General features: G+C 39.9%; 1 protein-coding gene across 1 annotated transcript in view; it reads left to right on the forward strand.

The window, feature by feature from the left end:
- Positions 1-21365, forward strand: part of GRM7 (glutamate metabotropic receptor 7) — a 1162681-nt gene that overhangs the window by 776642 nt on the left and 364674 nt on the right. The window contains exons 6-7 of the mRNA XM_075553170.1: positions 1802-2002; positions 13826-13965. Coding sequence (XP_075409285.1) covers positions 1802-2002; positions 13826-13965 — 341 coding nt within the window. The remainder of the gene's footprint in view (positions 1-1801; positions 2003-13825; positions 13966-21365) is intronic.

Genomic DNA, 21365 nt, shown 5'->3' on the forward strand with positions numbered 1-21365 from the left:
AGAGGGAGAAGACTCTCATCAACATTGAAATAGTGAGGAAGGACTTTCTCTCATGGAACAGCGAAGAGATACTTGCACCCAGAACAAACTCACTTCCTGTCTATAGGGAGGTCAACTGGCCAAGTATGGCTTGTATTCCAGCACGATCAAGATTACAATGTTCTCTGCCTGACAGTAAGGGTGTTAGGGATTCTTGCCTTTGGCTACCAGGGATCTGCCAGTGACTTGGTTGGGCAATATACTCTGAAGCTGGGTTTGAGGCTCCCATTGTCCTCCATAACCTTCTACATATTGGGTGTTCCTAATTTCAGCTCTGATACTTTTCTTTTCACCACATTTGGCTTTTGTAATTGTCATCTTTGGATTACACAGGTTGGTGTGTTTTTTCTGTGTGTACTTAGTTGATTCCTCACCTAGATGGTTGCTTGTTTGAATATAAGCCTTTGAGCCCATTGGCACTATTCTGATTTAAAGCCAGGCACCGCCTACTTTCTTCACCCCACTTTGCTAGAGCTCCCGAGTTTCACTGATCATGTTTGACAGATGAAATGTTGGCAAAAAACCTTTGGGTTGCGTCATGGAGAGGTGAATGTGAGCAGATTGAATATTTCCAACAATGCATAGAGCATGAAAGAAGGTAGCTTTACATCGTATGGATGGAGTAAGCAGGAAACAATAATCATACCTGTATGAGACAAAACAATGTGTGGGGGCAGAATGGAGCAAGGGAGTAGAGATAATGTGGGCTTTGGAGTCTGAGTGAGCTGCGTTGTAATCATTGCTCCCCCTGAAAATGTATAAGCGCATTGGGTTGCGTACATCAGTTCTCCCGTTTGTAACATGAGGATTAAGCACATGTCCTGCCTAAAGATGAAATTAAATGAATCTATATTATAAACTCTCAATGGAGCACAGGTACTTGGTCCATATAAATTATTATATTTAGTCAGGTTGTGCAAAATAATCGATGATCTCAGTTGTCAGAGTAGGGGTTGAGTATTTTAAAAAATAAATGATAGCGAATCACTGAAGAATGCAAATCATGGGGGTGAGGTGATTTATCTCTATGGTTTTAAAAAAATGAGCCTAAAGGAATGAATGATACTGGGATCCATCTGGCATTGCCAGCATCCCCTAGAAGATTAGGGGGGCATGTACAGAAATGGCATTGTTCAAGTGGTAGAAGTTATTCAGTGTTTCAAAGACAGAATTGAAAAAACTTGGCCATTTGTTAGACATATGTCTGACCATGAGGAGGCAAGAAAAGAAAACAGTGCAACTAGAAACACCAGGGTTTCTAGTTCAAACATCTCAAATGCCAGTAAAAGCAACAATTGAGACCGACCGACCGAACATAGCTTGTCCATGAAATAATGCATGCAGGTATGACATTTTGATTTCTATCATTTTTCTTATGGACTGTCACCTTTTCAGGATAACAGAGCTTCAACAATTTGAATGGAGCAAGCCAGATTCTAATCTGAGATCTTTTCATTGGGGGGGGGGGTGATTATATTTCAAACCGCATGTTTTCTTATTAAAATATTCATTTGGTCTGCTGCTTCTAAAGTTTGCGTGGTGGATGTGAAGGATTACTATACTATAATCCAAATTAGGGTCTCGACAGTTATTAAGACAGTCTAGTACAGCAACCAAAAATACTAGTTGGCGAAGGGTTTGATTCACTGCGATCCTAAAAACGTGGACGTTGTTTTGCTTTCTTAAGTATATTGGAAATTCAGTTCAAATTTAGATTTTCTAGTCAGCACCAATCCTGTGTGTGTGTTGTTTTACCATGCAGGGCAGGAGAGAATTGGAAAAGATTCCAACTATGAGCAAGAGGGGAAAGTTCAGTTCGTGGTGGACGCGGTCTATGCAATGGCTCACGCCCTTCATCACATGAACAAGGACCTCTGTGCCGACTACCGAGGGGTTTGTCCAGAGATGGAGCAAGCGGGAGGCAAGAGATTGTTGAAATATATCAGAAATGTTAACTTCAATGGTGAGTCTTTAATTTCCATGCCTTTTGAAACTTTGAGTCTCGGAACTCCGAGCACCATAAATCATGAGATGATTACATTGTGGCACAAGTCGTTATTTGCTTTTGAATATGTGTCAAAAGCTACTTTTTGACATAATTTTGAATATTGGACTCAATCTGTAAGTAAGTGAAATGTCTGAAAAACAAAACAAAAAAAAAAACATCTGTGGATAATGGCCAATCTTCTTTTCTTAGAAATACCAAGATCATTGTACAAAGCCAGGTTCTTCCTCGGTGAACATAAGTGGAGGTGGAAGGGGAGAAGAGAAAGAGGATGGGACAGCTTATTTATCTAAGTAGTCAAATTAATTTCAATGACTGTAAATCACATCTCAAAGTATTAACTTTCTGCATAAATTATGGAGTGCAGGAAATTACTTATCTAAAGGAGAGAGAAATGGGTCAGAATGGGTGAAATGGGTGGAAAACGGGGACCGAGGTGGAATGAGTGAAGAAGGCTTTGACTTTTCTTTATTATAGCATTTGGATAATTTTTAGCTATTACAGCATGTGAATGCTTATACATCAAAAATTAAAATAAACCTGGTGGTAGATATCACCCGCAAATGAGTACATGCACCATAAAATAAACAACTACCTCACAAATGTATAACCTAATCACACAGCAAAGACTGGGAATTAAAACAAGAAAATAAAACACCGAAGCAAGTAACTTAGGAGAGCAGTGTTTGACTACAGGCTGCAGGGCAGGAGAATTTGACTGTAGGTTGAAAAAACTGGAGGCAAAAGAACCCTACTCACATACTTCAGAAAGAGCTGATACATTTTGTTTTTGCTTCTGCAGTCTGAAGTCGTTGTGCACACCTGTTAGGACTGAATAAGTAATTCAGTGTAGTGTAGATATGGGGATCTGGGTTTCTCAATGCTAGCTAAAGTCATCAATAAGGAACGGAGGAAGGCTAGCATGAATCAATGGTGTTGGATGGAATAGAATGCATCAGAATAGAATGCATCAGAATGAGCTCACAGCTTTTACTATACAAGTAAATGGGTAACTGTACGTGTATATATAAATGTGCATATTTATATGTATGTTTTCATATAAACACATGTCCATATGTGTGTATGTATGCATACCAATATTGCATACTGCTTAGTTATGTGCCCTGAGTATGACTAGGGGCAATGCCACGCCTGTAGAAATGAGCCCATGCCATTCTCCAACAAAAAAAAAATCAAAACCACTAGGCTTCCCTGTAGAAATGGTAGATTCTAAGACTTGTCAGGGAAAGCCCAAGATGAGTCTGCTACTTCATGTTATACCATGAATTAAAAAACAACATTGTTGAGAACAAGATGGATCAAAGCAGAGTCTCCAAACCCATCGGTAGACCATGGGGTGTCTCCTCACACAGAGGTCGCAAGGAAGGGATGAATCTACCAGGGTGCAGTAGTATAGCACCGATGAAATACCCAATATTCCTCTGGTTCCTTGAGGCTTCCTCACCCCCCACTATCATGACCTCAATCTTGCCTTTCACAGCAGACTAGGCCGAGCATGTACACAGGTACATATAAGAGCCCAGACAATATAGAATTCAAGTCCGATAAATGCCCTGAGGAACAGAAATGGGAGTAGTGATACCAGAAGGGTAGGGGGAAGGCTGGAGAAGAGGGGGGTGAGGGGAGAAACCGCTAGGGAGACAGCGGTTGGAGTGGGATAAGAAAATGATAGTAATTTATGATTTATTAAGGGGTCACCAGGGTGGGAGTAGGGAAGGTAGAATCAAAAGAGGTGCTGATCCCAAGAGCTCAAATAGAATGTAAATGTTTAGAAAATAATGATGGCAACAGATATAGAAATATGCTCGATACAATTGAGGTGTGGACTGTTGTAAGCGCCCCAGTAATGTGATCTGAAAGAAAGAAAGAAAGAAAGAAAGAAAGAAAGAAAGAAAGAAAGAAAGAAAGAAAGAAAGAAAGAGGAAGGGAAACAGGAAACACATCGGGGAAATGGGATGGGACATTGAAGGGATTGAAACGGAGCAGTTGAAAAAAAATATATGAATTTTTAATGTAAAGCTGATGATTTGCTCTGCAAATCTTCATCCAATTCACAATAAAAATTAAATTAAAGAAGGAAAGGAAGTGCTCCAAAGTTGATACAATAAAGTGGAAAGGAAATAATTAGCAACTTGAAGGAGATATTTAAGTCATTTCTGAGAAAAAATGAATATCAACTCATTGACTAAATAAACTAAGTTAAAATGCAGGAGTCTATACTGATGTTAATAAAATCATTAAATTGATACATGAAGGAGAAAAGACAGCAGGATGCAATGACAGGAAGGTGTAAATAGAATATTATCATTTTGTGAAAACCCCAGAAATACTTGTTTCAGCAAAGTATCATCAGTGGGTGAAACACATTAATGGGCTAAAATCTGTTGGGAAACAGAATCCGTACATAATACCAAAGCATCCCCTATCAGGATACATGTTCACTAAAGGGATGGAAACTGAGAGAGACAGAAAGTTAGCTTTTACCATGGAGGAGACTCATCGATCCCACGTGCGTGCCTGGCTGGGTAGGTCCCAACAGCACTTCTGAATTTCTCTACCCACTAATGCATTATCTCAAGACAGTCATGAGGAGGCACTCGCAGATGCAAATTGGGAGCCTTTTACAAAATTATGGTTAATAGTCGAGTATTCTTCAAGAATGCTTATATCATGAGAAATGAAGACAGAAATAGTTCCAGATTGGAAGTAACTAGGGAGATATTACTATTAAATGCAATGTGGAGTTCTCATTTGATTCTGACCAGAAAAATACATTAATAGTACAATGAAGAATTTTACTAAACATAAAGATTGGTAACATTATCAAATTAAACTTTTCTTTATGATGTACATAATTATAGTATGATTAAAATGAAACAAAATCTATAGCCTATTCACCAACCCATAAGGCCCATATTTTGCCAACCCTTTAAGAATCAAAATTTGCCAACCTAGAATCCAAATGTAAATAAACTAAATCCATTTTGTGAACCAATGATTTCCAAATTAAGATGAAGACAAAATTATTCTATTAGCTCAATCCAGATTACCTTCCTTTTGTAGTTTCCTCCTTACCTCACTCTAGAAATTCTAATATATACAGCTACATTTCTCAGAGTGAAGCAGATATGACTTTTATTATATATGAGATCTTAGGAAACATATACTATGATCAATTCTGAATTTTATATTCTTTACTTTGAAAATTTCTATTACTACACTAAAGTCAAAAAATACTATTTATAATTTTCTTGGTGATTTTCCTCTGATTTTTCATCCAGAATCTGGCTCCCTTCTCAGGGAAAAAACAAAGAAACAAAAAACTACTCAGCAGCCTCTGACAATTAAAAATGAGAGCACTATAACTCATAATCAAAGATAGTATGGAGGCATCTGTTTTTTCAGCCCCTCGAATGGTTCTAGCCCACCCCACCCACATTGGGAAACAATAGACAAGGCTTAGTTCAAAATGAATTTCCATACAGTCTGTGGGAGAACCAAGGTTGTTGAACTTTGAGTAGCTACCGAACTTACACATATCAAATGCTGACTCTGTGCAAGATACTGTGCTATGTATTGTTCTGGTATTAGTGTGTTTGATCTCAGAACATCATAATGGTTTTGAAACTATAACCCACCCACCCCCTTTTCTCACTGTTAAGAAATCTGTTTCTTAGAGAAGATAAGGATTATGGGACTCAAAACCTACAGCTAGGTAATGATAGTGCTCGCTTAGAATGCTTGGCTCCACACAGCTGTCTTGATTCTCATGCTCTAAGTGCCTGAAGCAATGGGCTTTCTCCATGCATCGATCCCATACCATTTTTGGATGGAGGCTTTGTGTGGGTTCAAGGCAGTGTGAAGTGTTTCCCTTTGTTATCCTTCAGTCCGACTTTGGTTAGTATAATTTCCTTTTCTCTGGGGCCATGTTATTCTATCCAGTACCCAGTAGAACATGTCTGGTTCCAGAAACATTGTGGCATTCACCGTGGGCAGGGCTCAGCAGTCTTATAAATCATAGCAACCTCTCCTGAGTGTGATCGCTGTATCCCCATACCACTTTAAGTGAGAAACTACTAGAGTCACAAGAAACTTGACTCCCCTCCAAGCCTTCCCAACCATTTCCTGATTTCTAGATAAACAAATCATATCCTAGATCAGAGAAAACATCTGCTCCAAGGCTCTTTCGAGTCCACTGGGAAGCACTTGGTTTTTCACACGGGTGTTTTCAGAGGATCTTGATGTTTCTTTGTCTCAATAATTCTGGATGTGTTCCTCTGTTACATTAGTAGAGAATTTTCTGAATCCCTGGGAGTTGTGTTCCCCCAAAGTAGAAAACACAATCGAATCATCCTGACCTTTCCATTTACCGAAGCATAGAAAATAACTGTTGAGTGCCTTGAATGTATCACTATGAGTTCACCGAGTGAACCTCCAATGCATGGAGAGAAAAGACGGTGAAGTTCATCTTCATCACGCCAAGCAGTTTTTCACTGCATCCTATACAATGTCCCGAGGCAATAGTTATTCAGTTATTTCTGTTTTGGCCTATGTAACCAAGTTGCAGCCAAATTTATGGTGGTAACCTTAACAGATTTAGATTATTGGCTATGACATTTTAAATAATCACCATTTGATAAATTGTTTAACAGGATATGTGTCTGAGTTGTACTAACTCATAGAAAACAACATTAGTAGGGTAGATTTTTGGAAAACTGGCCACACCAATATATCACATTTCACACGATCTGCTTATAATTTGACAGTAACAAGACAATGAACCTGTGGTTAATGTGTAAGTGACACAATGTCATTTCTAAGGCATAACAGGGGCAAGGAAACCAAACAGCCACATTGACAGGCATGTCTTGGCCAACGCCATACTGAGACTTACGCTGATGGCCAGCATCAGTTTTCAGAGATGTGAGAGAATCTTAAGATGATTCCATCACAGCCTAGGAGAAGAGACAGCGTTGCCCTCCAGAGCCCTGTACAACTAATGGTCATGAGCAAATAAATATTGCCATCGCATTGGACACCATGTTTGGGAGCACATTGTCCAGGAGCAAAAGAGAAGCGCCACACAAATTAAGGGAGACTGTCTGGGATCTATGCATGTAAACTGAGCAAAGAATATCTCCACTAGGTCAATGCCTTCTTGAAGATGATCTTCTGTCATCTGAGCGATTTGGATTCCAAATCATTCTCTGTTCAGGAAGAATGAAACTTGGTCCAGACACCCTCACCAGTTACATATTTCCGGCTTGAATCTATTCTGTCCTTTATCTTATCTTCTCAGAAACGCACCTTGTCAAGTGCCCCTGTTTCTGCTTAGCATACACCTGCTTCTCACTATCATACCTCATAGAAATCATGACAGGAAGTGTTTTCTATGTGATAACTTCTTTTCTCCTGAATTCTATCCTCTTCATTTCCCTCGATCCCTCTTTTTAATATAGGGCTCATTAAGTACTCTCCATGTCTTCCTTTCAAGAATTTCAGTGAGTTTGTTTAAAAAAAGAAAGTTGTGGTAGAAACTGGAAATAATAAGATGTTGCATGATAGAATCCATCAAAAAGGTCAAAGCAACACAATGTGCTCATACTTTATCACTTAGATAAAGTATTCAGCTCTTCTGCCTTAATTTTTTTTGAAACGTGAACTTTAATGAGAATGAAAAGGGCATGACAAGAATCATTTCTCCTAACAAAGAATGTAAGAAGAGCGGATGATTGGGCAATGTGTCCCCTTCTAATGAATAATTAGCCGCTGATGTAGCCATCTTTTGTAACTACAGGTCCGCAGTATTCACCCTCCCTCCCCTCAGAGACTGAGAAAAGCTCCAGTTGTATTATTTAATGAATAGAAGCAGTAGAATTAGAGCAAAGCACAATATTCTTGTTTCCCACGAAAAGGTGACAGGTGAGCATCTGACTATTAATACTCTTCTGAGGAATGACAAGCTTCTTATCTTCTTTCAAATGATCTGAAAAAAGCCTGTGTCTACTTGGAAGGCCTGCTGATAGCAGAAAGTCAGTATTCAGATAGGTTTTTTTAGTTGATATTGATATTTGCTCTCTTTTTCTTTCTATGTTAAATGTTGACTCCGACAAAGGGCTTGGAAGACCCTCTTATGACACGGTGGGTGCATTGGGGATGTAAGGAGCAGTGTGTAGGTTAACATGCCATTGCCATCAACTCATTGCTAACTCACAGTGACTCAGTGACTTAACATGCAACGAAAATGGAACGATGCCTATTCCTGCTCCATCGTGAGGGTTTTTGTTGAGTCAATTATTGTGGCCACTGTGTAGTTCAAGGGCCCTCCCACCAAAAGATGGTCATTTTCAGCAGTAAACCAGAAAAGATTGTGTTTTAATATATAGGATAATTATTTTCTAATGTTCAGAAAAAGATGACCAGATCTTTGTTCCTAGTCTGTCTTAATCTGGAGGCCTCCTGTCTCCCTAACTATCGTGAATGATTCTGCTAGTATTTGAATCACCACTCGCATAAATTCCACATCACAGAAACATGCAAGCCAACGCCATAGGACAAATAAGTGACAGATGGGTGGTAGAGGTAAAACACATTAAAAAAAAAGATATCAAAATGATGTCACTGGCCATCCACGTATTGAGCTATTACTTCAAGTTGGTGGGAGCAGAGAAGTGCTGCATATGTGAGAGAGCCACGTCTTCTCCTGGAACTGGCTCTTGTCTGCTATTTGCCAAGTAAAATATGTTAAAACTGATAGTTAAATTGAAATTAGATACCAGCCAACCAGAGCAACCTTTATGCATTGGAGAAAGACACTTGTTAGGGCCTCATTGAAATGGAAGAGCGGTGTGAGAAACTTTGGCAAAAACCGGGATGCCATATTAGTTCCTGTTGGTAACTAACTGACAGATCAATAAAATACCTCTGACCCCATACCTCGATGGGTCTCTCAAGAGAGAACTGGGGCAGATTGCTTTCGCATGTGAGTTTATCCATGAACTTTTATCATGGGATTTTAATAAAATCATTTTATTGGAGGCTCATACAACTCTTATCACAATCCATACATATATCCACCGTGTCAAGCACACTTCTACATTTGTTTCCTTCATCATTATCAAAACATTTGCTTTCTACTTGAGCCCTTGGTATCAGCTCCTCATTTTTCCTTTCCTTCCCTGCTCCCTCCTCCCTCCTGTACCCTTGATAATTTTTTAAAGTATTATTATTTTCTTATCTTACACTTTCCGAGGTCTCCCTTCCCCCACTTTTCTGTGGTCTGTCTCCCAGAGATGGGGTTATATGTAGATACTTGAATCAGTTTCCCCTTTGTACCCCACCTTCCCTTTACCCTCCTGGTATTGCTGCTCTCACCACTGGTCCTGAAGGGTTCATCTGTCCTGGATTCCCTGTGTTTCTAGTTCCTATCTGTGCCAGTGTATATTCTCCGGTCCAGGCAGATTTTTAAGGTAGATTTGGGATCATGATAGTGGGGGAGAGGAAGCATTTAAGAACTAGAGGAAAGATGTATGTTTCATCATTGCTACACTGCACCCTGACTGGCTTGTCTCTTCCCCACGACCCTTCTGTCAGGGGATGTCCAGTTATCTACAGATGGGCTTTGGGTCCCCACTCTGCACTCCCCCTCATTCACAGTGATATGAATTTTTGTTCTTTGATGCCTGTTACCCAATGCCTCATACCTGATCCCTTTGACACCTGGTGTGCTTCATTTATGTGGCCTTTGTTGCTTCTCAGCTAGATGGCCACTTGTTTACCTTCAAGACTTTAAGACCCAGATGCATTATCTTTTAATAGCTGGACACCATCAGTTTTCTTCACCACATTTGCTTATGCACCCACTTTGTCTTCGCAATTGTGTCAGGAAGATGGGCATCATAGAATGCCAGTTTAATAGAACAAAGTGTTCTTGCATTGAGGAGTACTTGAGTAGAGGCCCAATGTTCATCTGCTACCTTAATACTAAACCTATAAATATATGCACATAGACCTATTTCCCCATCATCATATATAAATACATTTACATATGTATATGCTTGTATTTAGACCTCTATAAATGCCCTTTGCCTCCTAGTTTTTTCCTCTATTTCCTTTTACTTTCCTCTTGTCCCACTATCATGCTTAGCCTTCATTTGGGTTTCAGTAATTCCTCTCGGTTATATTGCCTTTGATTAAATCCTATCAGGTCTCTTACATCTTCCTCGCCACTGATTTTAGATCAGTTGTTGTTCCCTTGTCCCTGGACTTGTTTATACCACTTCCTTTCCCCTACCTTTCCCCTCACTCATGTCCCCCTGGAACCATAGGTTCCATTGTTTTTTCCTCCAGATTGTTTATCCAGCCTTATCCTATCAAGATAGACGTGCAGAGATAATAATATACATAAAAACAGCACAGAGTAAAACAAAGCAACAAAACAACACAAATACCAACAACAAAAAAAGAAAAGCCTGTAAATAGTTCAATATCTGTTTGTTGAACTTTAGGAGTGTTTAAGGTTCTGTTTAATGGGGTGCCATGCCCCGCAAAGTCTATTTTTGTTACTCCCTGGGGACTTCCTTGCTCGGCTCCCCTTGCTGTTCTACTGCACACTTTTAGTATTTTGCCTCGGCATGGTGGGGTCAGTTATCCCGGAATTTTAACAGACAAATGCTCAAGAAATCCAACTTGTACTCACTTTAACAAGAGAGAGGTCTTTATTGTTGAATTTTGCAAAATCGGGCACCCAACCCCAGAGACCAATGGGCATAAAAAGTGGGCTGTGCCTCACAGCTCCTCAGAATGCATTTTATCCCCTGATTCACAAGCTCCCTCCCCTGGTTCCTCATTGGCTGAGTACTGTGGGGTTAACAAACTTTCCGAAAGGTCTTCTCCTAAGTGTTTTCTCCCACCCTCCAGTGGATGCACCTCCCCCCTCCCCTTTCTTAATGCATCTGGTTTGCACATTCTAGACCCCAGGTGCCTGAGCACCAGTGATTGTCCTAGTACTTAGCAACTGGTGGGTGTCCTGGTTACTTAGTAATGACTTGATCCTGCTCTCTGTTTGCTGAAGATGGAGGCACCTGGCAGCTTATTTCTCTCACTAGTCACTTCAGAACCCGACTAACTTCTGGGGAACAACATCACTCTGAATCAAGATCCATAAGACCTCCCTATGAGGTCCATATCAGACACATCTCCACTCTCCAAACTTTTAACTAATCTGCTGCCAACTCTCTCCTCCATGGAACTATCTGTGTCTCTTCTGGATTTGATAATCCATTACCATGGCAACACAAAACTTAATACATCAAGTCCTTTATTACGGTACAACTCAAAATCAGGATCAGGAAGCATGCAGTAAAGTCTGAATTTCACCTACACCCGCTGCCCCACCCCTAAAAATAAAAGAACTGAGCATATCCCTAACAGCTTTTTCAATGCCTATTAGACGTACAGGCGAGTAGGCCCCTCTCTCTGCTCTGCATGCACCTTCTTTTAGGTTTGCAGGCCTCTCTTGAACCCGGACTGCAGGTTTCTTTCTGACTCCTTGAGAAGAGACTTCTCAGCCCCTCATGATAGGTTGCTTGGTCCCTATCCCGTTACCACTCTTTCAGCCGTAGGGTCCCTCCGAGGCCTCTTTCTGCCGTCAATGTTACAGCCAATGGCTTGTCCTAAAGTTTTTTTAGGAGATTCTTTAGCACTTTCTTTCTGCCTCTTCTCTCTTTGTTCTTCCTTCTGCTTATGTGGGTTTCACTTTCAAATCGTGGCTCTCCCATCTTGAAACCCCTCTTGGTAGGCACAGATACTTCATCAGCATAGCAGGCTACAGTAACTTGATTTGTGTGAAGTCATTGCATGTGCATCCTTGGGATGTGTGTACAAATCACCAGGGCAGGCTGTAGCACTGGGTCAGAACAACAGAATGAAACACAGCCCTGTCCTACACCATCCTCTCATTGCACTTGTATTTGAGCACCTTATCAAAGACATGTAGGGTGATCCTCTTTTGCGCTACTGACAAAAAGGAAGGTCCTCAAGGGAATGGGTTGACACCATGATCGCAACGCAGGGTTCAGACATAGGGACCATTTGCGAGGATGAGAACCAGGCAGTGCTTCATTCTGTAGGGTTAAGAGTGACTCAATGGCCCCTAATAACCACAACTACTTTGGCAAGCATGGTGCCTTATCCAGGGACTTCTCTTGTTTAATAACATGTCCAAAGTATGTGAGACAAAGTCCTTGCCTCTAAGGAGTTGTACTTACCAGGTAACTATTTGTTCTTTTGGCAGTCCATGCTACTTTCAATATTCTTCACCGGCACCATAATTCAAATGCATCAACTCTTCTTCAGTTTCCCTTATCCAATATGCACGTTTCACAAACATATGCGGCAAATGAAAATACAATGGCTGAGTTAAATGCACCTTATTCCTCAAAGTAACATCCCTGCTTTTCAACACTTTAAAGGGTGTTTGCATATAAAGTAAACTAAAAATAAGTCAATCACTACCCAAACACACATTTTTTTTAAAAAAATCATTTTATTTGGGGCTTGTACAACTCTTATCACAATCGATACAGCCATCCATTGTGTTGAGCACATTTGTACATTTTTTGCCATCATCATTCTCAAAAACATTTGCTTTCTACTAGAGCCATTGGTATCAGCTCCTCATTTCCCCCTCCGTCCCCAGTACCCCCGTTAAGTAAGTGATTTTGTTTTGTTTGCCTTTTTTGTTGTATTCATTCATTTACTCATTTGTGCTTTTAGTAAACAATTTTTACTCCTAAAATTTAGTGTCATGCATAAAGAATGATACTTTGATAAGAACTACCACAAAGGAGGCCTGGTCTTAAAATGCTTATGTATCCGACTGCTATTACTGCCAAAATGGTAGTAGTTCAAAGTCACCAGCAATGTCACGTAAACAAAAGACCTGGTCGTCTGCTCCTTTAAGGATGGTCCCCTTGCAAAACCTCTGAGTATAGTTCTACTTTGTCCCATGACATTACTTCAAGTTAAAAATTGACTCAGTGGCACACAACCACAATTATACTAATTGAATTTAAAGTTAGTCTGAAAATAATATTTACTCCTCACAGGTGGGGAAATATTAGAATAAAATAGTAAGATATATTGTAGACAGCTGGACAGTGAATCAGGAAGACTGAAGAATAATTAGTGCTTTGAATTATGGTGTTGGAGAAGAATATTGACTATATAATGCCATGTCAGAATCTTTATTGAAAGAAGTAAGTCAAAGTTCTCTTAAAAGTAAGTATGGCGAAACTTTGTCTAACATACTTTGTACAATACGTGCTGTCAGGAGGGACCAATGCACTGGAGCAAGGCATTATCTTGGTTAAGCAGAGGGTCAGGGGAAAAGAGGAAGACCTGGGAAGGGATGCATTGACATCATTTGTGCCAAAATGGGCAGAGACCTAACCATTGTGAGGATGGCACAGGATGGGGCAGTATTCTACACTTTTGTAAGTTGGATTGCTGTATTTTAGTATTGACTTGGTGACAGTGAGCAGCAACATTGATAAAGAAAAGTATTTGAAAAGGAGTTGAGTTATTTCCCCACCTTCTTTAATTAGCATCCATAGCAACTTCTGAGTTTCAGTGGCTATATTTAGAGGATCCATTAAACACTAGGGACATTTGTGAGCTGGTCTTTCAGCAGGTGTCCAGACTATCGCCCCTGATTATCTTTTTTCACTCCAAAATTCCTCTCCTTCATGTCTCTCTCAGGTAGTGCTGGCACCCCAGTCCTGTTTAACAAGAACGGGGATGCACCTGGACGCTATGACATCTTTCAGTACCAGACAACAAACACAACCAATCCTGGATACCGCCTGATTGGACAGTGGACAGACGAACTTCAGCTCAATGTGAGTTCTATTTGTTTCTCACAGTCCCTTATGTGAAAAATGAATAAACCTAGTTTTCAGTTGGTAAATGTCCCTTGAATGTGTTGTGCTCACACAAGTGAGCATGAAGCTTCTTACCAGTGCAATCACAGGTGGATCTTGACCTATGATATGGTGATAACGATGATGGTAGTGTTGTGATGGTAAGAATAATGATACAGATGTACACTGAGTTTGTGATGGACATTATATTCAGCACTTTATATAGATTGTCTCCTCTGATCGTAGTACCACTCATAGGATTAAAAACTCGAGGTTTAGGTTAAAAAAACAATTACCAGAGAGTATTTTCACAGAATCCCTTTCTTAACCTAACTTTACTTAATTATTTCCTTATTTTCATTTCTTTCCTCTTTTGTGGATGTGTTTTTTACTTTACTTAATTTTGACTGTATTTTAATGAGTTATTTTTTAATGAGTACTGATTTGTAGGCAAACGAAGTCAGCTTTGTATAATTTGCAGCTTGAAAAAAATGTGGCTGTTCACAGTACGGCAGGGTCTTTCAGAAGACCCTTCAGTCTTCTGAAAGAATTGGGGATTGTTCTAGACTGGGATTACTTTGGTAACTCTGAGGAGGAGTCAGAAGCAAAGAACTGTGAGGATTTGGCAGAGGTTCTTGTCTTGATTTTTATGCTGGAAATGAGTTAAATATATGGCTACAGTTTTCCCTTGCCTAGTAACCATAGGCACTGTAGGGAACTGTGAAAGTGGAGGCTTGTTTTTGAGTTTTCAGTGTCTTTTACTTACTATTTAGTTTCAGACCCGGTATTTACTTCAGAAATGGCTTGTTAGTTGTCTTTTTCTTCTACAGTGATTCGAAGATCTTCTCTGACTAGTCTGTTTGTACATTCTGTAGAAGACTTTTATCATCTAGCTGAAGCATGGTTGCCTAGCTCTTATCTGACAGCTATCAGAGTCCCCACCTCACTATTTTTTTTACTTTCTTAATATGTCTTGTTGAAATTCAATAATATATTTCCAATAATTCAGTAATGTTCTACATTTGGAAATGTGTTTAGATTAAATATACCTAACATCATCCCAGATTCATGTATGTAACTTAAAATCAAATAAGCTATTCTAATATCCATGTAGCGCCCTATCCCTGAGAATACTTCCAATGTCTCTTCCAATTCTGGAAATTTTGCCATTCATTTTTATTAGTCTACACCTTAAAGACACTGAAAATCATCACAAAAGCAATGTCCTGGCGATGTCCAACTTTGGTCCTGGTCTCTGAGAGGGATATGGGTGCAGGGAGAGGTACAGCCACCAACATTAATTTGCCTAATTCTCACACTGCCCTGACCTGGCACTGATGTTATATGTTCTTCCTTTTATAATATTCAAAGCCAATTGGGTTCAAAGGATTATGATCTGGCACTTAGTAATGGATGGGGTCATGCAGTAAGGTCCAGCAGCTATGCTGAGTGAATGCTCAGGGCAAAATCCAGTAAGAAGCTGAATGCATATAAACAAGGTACACTACAGTTCCAACTCTAGGAGGGGTGGGTGGGGTTGGGGGGCTGGGGAGGGAAGAAAACATCAACCCAAGAAGTGGTGATCAAAGGAAGAGCCAGTCAGGGTGCAGGGAAGCAACCATGAAACATACAACTCTCCTCTAGTTCTTAAATGCTTCCTCCCCCCAACTATCAAGATCCCAATTCTACCTTGAAAATCTGGCTAGACCAGAGGATGCACACTGGTACAGAAAGGAACTGGAAACACAGGGAGTCCATAACAGATGATCCCTTCAGGACCAGTGCTGAGAGTGGTGATAGCTACTAGGAGGGTGGAGGGAAGCTGGGGTCAAAAGGAGGAACCAATTATAAGGATCTACATATAACTTCCTTCCTGGGGGATGGACAAAAGAAAAGTGGATAAAGGGAGATGTGGGACAGTGTAAGACATGACAAAATAACAATAATTTATAAATTATCAAGGGTTCATGAGGGAGGGAAGAGCGGGGAGGGAGGGGTAAAAATAAGGACCTGATACCAAGGACTCAAATAGAAAGCAGCTGTTTTGAGAATGATGATGGCAACAAATGTACAAATGTGCTTGACACAGTGGATATATGTAGGGATTTTGATAAGAGTTGTACGAGACCCCAATAAAACGACTTTTTTAAAAGAAGAAGAAGACTCAAAGCAGTATGATGTGGCTGGTATACCTGAATTGTGTTAGTTTGTGTATTGTCTAAGTGATACAAGGATTAGTCAGCTTGGACAAAGGGAGCAACTCAGGTCTCTTGTTTATATGTGAAGTGTTCAGGGATTGTTGTAAAACCTAGGGGAGAAAGAACCCCCCCCCAAAAAAAAACCTAGGGGAAACATAATTGTATTAACCTCCTAGAATAATAGCTGTCATATGTAATTAATTTATGTACGTAAAAGGTGTGAGTGGCGATACTGGGTGGATAGAGGGAAAGTGGGTTGGAAAGAGGGAACCGATTACAAGAATCTAAGAGAATCAAGGGCTCATGAGGGAGGGGCAAGCATGGAGGGAGGGGGGAAAAAGAGGACCTGATGCAAAGGGCTTACGTAGAGAGCAAATGCTTTAAAAATGATGAGGGCAACGAATGTACAGTTGTGCTTTACACAATTGATGTATGCATGGATTGTGATGAGTTGTATGAGTCCCTAATAAAACATTTTTTAAAAAATTGTCAACTAGCATTTACAAACTATAAAATGCCTACAACACACACTCACAAAAAGCCAGACTCATTGACATTGCATTGACGCTGACTCGTAGTGACCCTAAAAGACAGGGTAGACCCGTGCCCATGAATTTCCAAGACTAGAGCTCTTTGTAGGAGTTTGCCTACAGTATCTTATTTTCAAGCATGAACATCAATCCTAGTTTTATTTTCCTTAGTTTTGATTGAATTTTAGCATTCATAAATATAATACAGTTTTAGCCATTCAACAAGGAATTCTCTTTTAATGACAATTCTGTGGTCACCTCTATGAGAACTGATAGGTAGGAACAAGATGGGGAAAAAGTGGTTCCTTTTCTTACACAACTGATGATTCCTCCTACATGTTAAACAAGTAAACCAATTTGTGTGAGAATAAAACAAAAGTATTGCTACCATATCATGACACTTCATTAAACAAAAATATTGAATTGTGAAACTACAATTTCTCCACATAGTCTTCATCTAGGTTTATACCCTTCTAAAGGTAATATTTCAAGCACTTGCTACAAAATCAGAAAAAACCTTTATTAAACAAAAATATCAAATTGTGACACTACACTTTCCTCACATATTCCTCCTCTAGGTCTAACATTTCTGAAGGTGGTTTTTCTAGCCCTTCCCCAGTCTTACTACCTTCCAAGATGAGCAAGTATTTAATTATTATAGAAAATATTTTGTCAGTGAAATTTTCCTGAGTTTTAAAATCAACCATGCTGCCCAAATTTCTTAAAACCTCTTCTGAATCAGCCCCTGTGGTTGCCCTGCGTCCTTTAAGAAAATCTGTCCTCCAGACGGCTTCTTTCAGATTCCAAAACAGTTACCATGACCTTCTGAACTGTCTCCTCTGCCTGGTAGGTCTCTTTGGAGCCACTATTTGGATTGGACCTTATCATTTTGATCATATTGGTAAATCTAAGACTCATTAATGGGTATAATTCACCCATAAAATGTCTTCATTAGCTTTAATCATGATTGAAAGAGAAGCTCTTACCAGCGGTGGGAGTGGTGATACCAGGAGGGTGGAGTGAAGGTGGGGTAGAAAGGGGGGAACAGATTACAAGGATCTACATAAAGCTCCTCCTTGGGTGATATACAGTGGACAAGTGGGTGAAGGGAGATGCCAGATGGTGTAAGATATGACAAAATAATAATAATTTATAAATTATCAAGGGTTCAAGGGGAAAGGGAGAGCTGGGAGGGAGGGGTAAAAGTGAGGAGTTGATACCAAGGGCTCAAGTAGAAAGCAAATATTTTGAGAATGATGATGGCAACAAATGTACAAAAGTGCTTGACACAATGGATGGATGAATGAATGGATTGTGATAAGAGTTGTAGGAGCCCCCCAAAAAATGATTAGAAAATAAAGAAAGAGAAGCTCTTTAAGGTAGCTGTCTTCTTGCAATGTTTTGTTTGCATTGATTTAACCAAAAGTTTGATTTGGTCAAGATGTTTGCTTAAGGTTTGCTTAGACCAAATCATGTGAGATCCCAGATACAACAGTCATCTCACCAATTGTGACTGTAGTCTTTGTTCACCAGTTTCTGAAGTTCCAAGCCATTCTTCATTTGTTGAGATTGATGGTCTTCTTTGAGGTCTTCCTCTGACCATCCTTAACACACTTGACCTATGGATCATAAACGGTTGTTTTTATGTGTGGCAGCATGCTTCTAAGCTTGTTCCAAATCTATCATGCTGTGGGAAGATGTCCACTTGAGCTTTCTTAGAGATGTGTGATGAGCCCTGACCTCACAAGTCCTTTGAAGGCACCCGAATGAAACGAATGTAATGGTATTTCTGACATAAAACAAACAAACAAACTTATCTGGAGTCAACTGATCACAGAAACATGTTTTAAATTCTTTTTTTGAATAAACTTCTTCATGGATGAACTAAAACAGCAGTATACTACTTTTTGACATTCTTGTAGGTGGAAATTCCAAAAGGTTATCAAAGAAATGTTAAAGGAGAAGATACACTGAAGTAGGAATAGGTTCACAGCTGAGCAGCAAGTGATGTAGTGAGTATAACTGGGGTGGGTGATGGTGATTCTCTAGCTACTCAGAAGGCTTACAAGGAGATGGGGCCATCAGGAAGGGGAAGGAAGAAGGCGTGATGGGAGCATAAAGTGGAGCTACAGATAACAGTCAGACCATACAATCCCATGTAGGCCATGCTAGTTTTAAATTAATTTTTATTCTCCGTCAATTAAAAGTCAATACACAAGGGACTCTGGATGTTACAAATGGTTAATATGTTAGTTTTTAATGGAAAGGTCGGAGGGAAGAATTCATGCAGAGTTGTATCATACACACTTCTGAAACATTAGCCATTGACACTATGGACCTTCGCTCTACTGTGATATATATGGGGGTGTCCCAAGGTCGAAGGAGCTTCACAGAAAAGGAATGAAGAATTCAGCAAGGTGTTTGGTCTATCACTATAAAACTGCGAACGTTAATGTAAATAATCTTTGCAGAAACTAGGAGGCGAGAGCAGAGAACACAGTTTCCTTCGAGCTAGTCTAAGTCGAACTCAAAATACTATTTATTTTGTCTGGAATGTTAAGCAGACATATGTTGACTTTTGTGTTCATTAGTGGAACAAAAACCAAGGGTACTCAGTCTTGAGCAGGAACACTTAAGAAAAATGATTTTGGTGTGATTATGGTAGTTCTGTGTGAACTGTGGGTTGAAATACCTGAATACTCATGTGGATAAAATGGTTGACACTTGATGCACAAAGCGCATGCGCATCAGTAATGACGCCATAAGCAAGGTCATCTGTGGAAGGGAGAATGACCGGATTGAATCATTCAGTGCGACCTCTAGCCTGGTTTTGATAGGCAATCACCCTTTTAACATCTATTACAGACCTTAGAATAGTGTTAATTTGGATTTAATTCTATTCAGAATGGGGGGGGATGATAAGAAAAGGGTGGGGAGTATAATGTCCAGTAGACAGTCTGCCCAGTGGGCATTCTCCCCCTGACCTGAGCGATGAATGGTTGAGCCTGCCCGTGATGTACTTTTTCCTTCAATTAGACTGGCTGGTTAAAACGTTCCCTGAGAGACAAACCTAGGCAAACTTAATTGTGTTGACTTGCTTTCTTCTAGTCAAGAGTACAAAGCAAAGCACTTCAAGTATTATGTGTACTGCTCATTTTCACAGACTCAGAAGTACACTTTGAATCCCCAGTTAGATCATTTCTAGCAAATAAAAATTCAGGAGAGCTCTCTCTGCGGTCAGTAATTGCAAATGAGTTTCTGAGCCAAGACATGAGAGTTTTTGATTCTCTGAAACCCAGAGTAGTAGACGAACTTGCTGTGTCATGCTGTCTTTCTCCCATATTCTGGAATCTGGGTGCCAAGCAATATGCCTTCTGCTATGGAATGTCCTCAATTAGCCTTTCTGTTGAGCGTAGTAGCTTCGGACCCTTCCCCCTTTGTTGCCCAGCTCATGATTGCATAGTTTGCTACGAGGATATTTTTGCAAGGATATGAATTCTTCTGAAGGAAAACACAATTTACAGAGCAATGTATCCTCCCAATTGCAACCCTTATGGAAATGATCCCTGATTCATTATTTCACATTTCAATGATACTATACAGAAATCCCATAAAGCATTCTTTCTGGCAAAGTATAAGACACCACAAGGATCATCTTCCTTGTGCTCGATGCTATGCCCATTCATGGAGATGCTTGGGGGGGGGTGGGGGAGGGAAGGTCCCTGCATTGGAGTTTGGGGCACAAGAGAAGGAGGTGTCTGCAATAGGTGAATTGGATTTTAAGGGAGAAGATGAAAATGGTTAAGCTCTTAGCTGCTACCAAAGGAATGGTGATTTTAGTCAATCCAGATGCTTAGAAGACAGACCCAGTGATCTACTTTCAAAAAAACACCAGATTGGGAAAACTATGGAGTAGAGTTCTATTGTGACACACATAAAATTGTCATGAGTCAGGACAGACATGGTTTACTTATTTTTTATGAAAAAGTTGTTCGGGGCTGTACCTTGCAGGAAAAATGATAGTTTACCAGGAGCGGACAAGGAAATAATAATAATAAGATTAATGAAACCTAATGCAGTACTATTGTTTTAAAATTGTGGTAAGGGACTTTGTCACAAACTGGCAGGAGACAGAATAGCTATACTTTAAAGAAAGCTCCATTTATGTTGAGTTATACACTCGATCCGTTTTTAGGTGTGATAAAAACGAAGGTGATTTTTGTCATCATTCCTTTTCTAGAATTAAAATACAACTTCAATATGCCTAAAATATTCATTTTTCCAAAACTGAATTTTTTTCAAATGCCAAAATGTTAATTAATGTGAAAAACACAATGAAGCTATTCTTAATAGCCGACTCCCTCTCGAGAACTGCACCCGCTTGCACAACACTGAGTGGACATGGCTTCACCTCTCCTAGATGATTAGAGTTCTTACAAATCTCAGCCATCCACTGCTCTGTCAGATCGACTGTCTTCTAAACTATGTGAGATTATTAGTTTTTTCTGTGCTTGAACTTCCTGTTGAATTATACTTTTCACGTAGAGACTGAAAGCGCTCAGTCTCTTGATAAAACCACGTTATCAAGGGCTCATGAGGGAGGGGGCAGTGGGGAGGAAGGGGGAAAAAGAGGACTTGATGCAAAGGGCTT

Source organism: Tenrec ecaudatus, chromosome 6 (assembly GCF_050624435.1).
Source record: "Tenrec ecaudatus isolate mTenEca1 chromosome 6, mTenEca1.hap1, whole genome shotgun sequence".
In the NCBI taxonomy this organism is placed as follows: domain Eukaryota; kingdom Metazoa; phylum Chordata; class Mammalia; order Afrosoricida; family Tenrecidae; genus Tenrec; species Tenrec ecaudatus.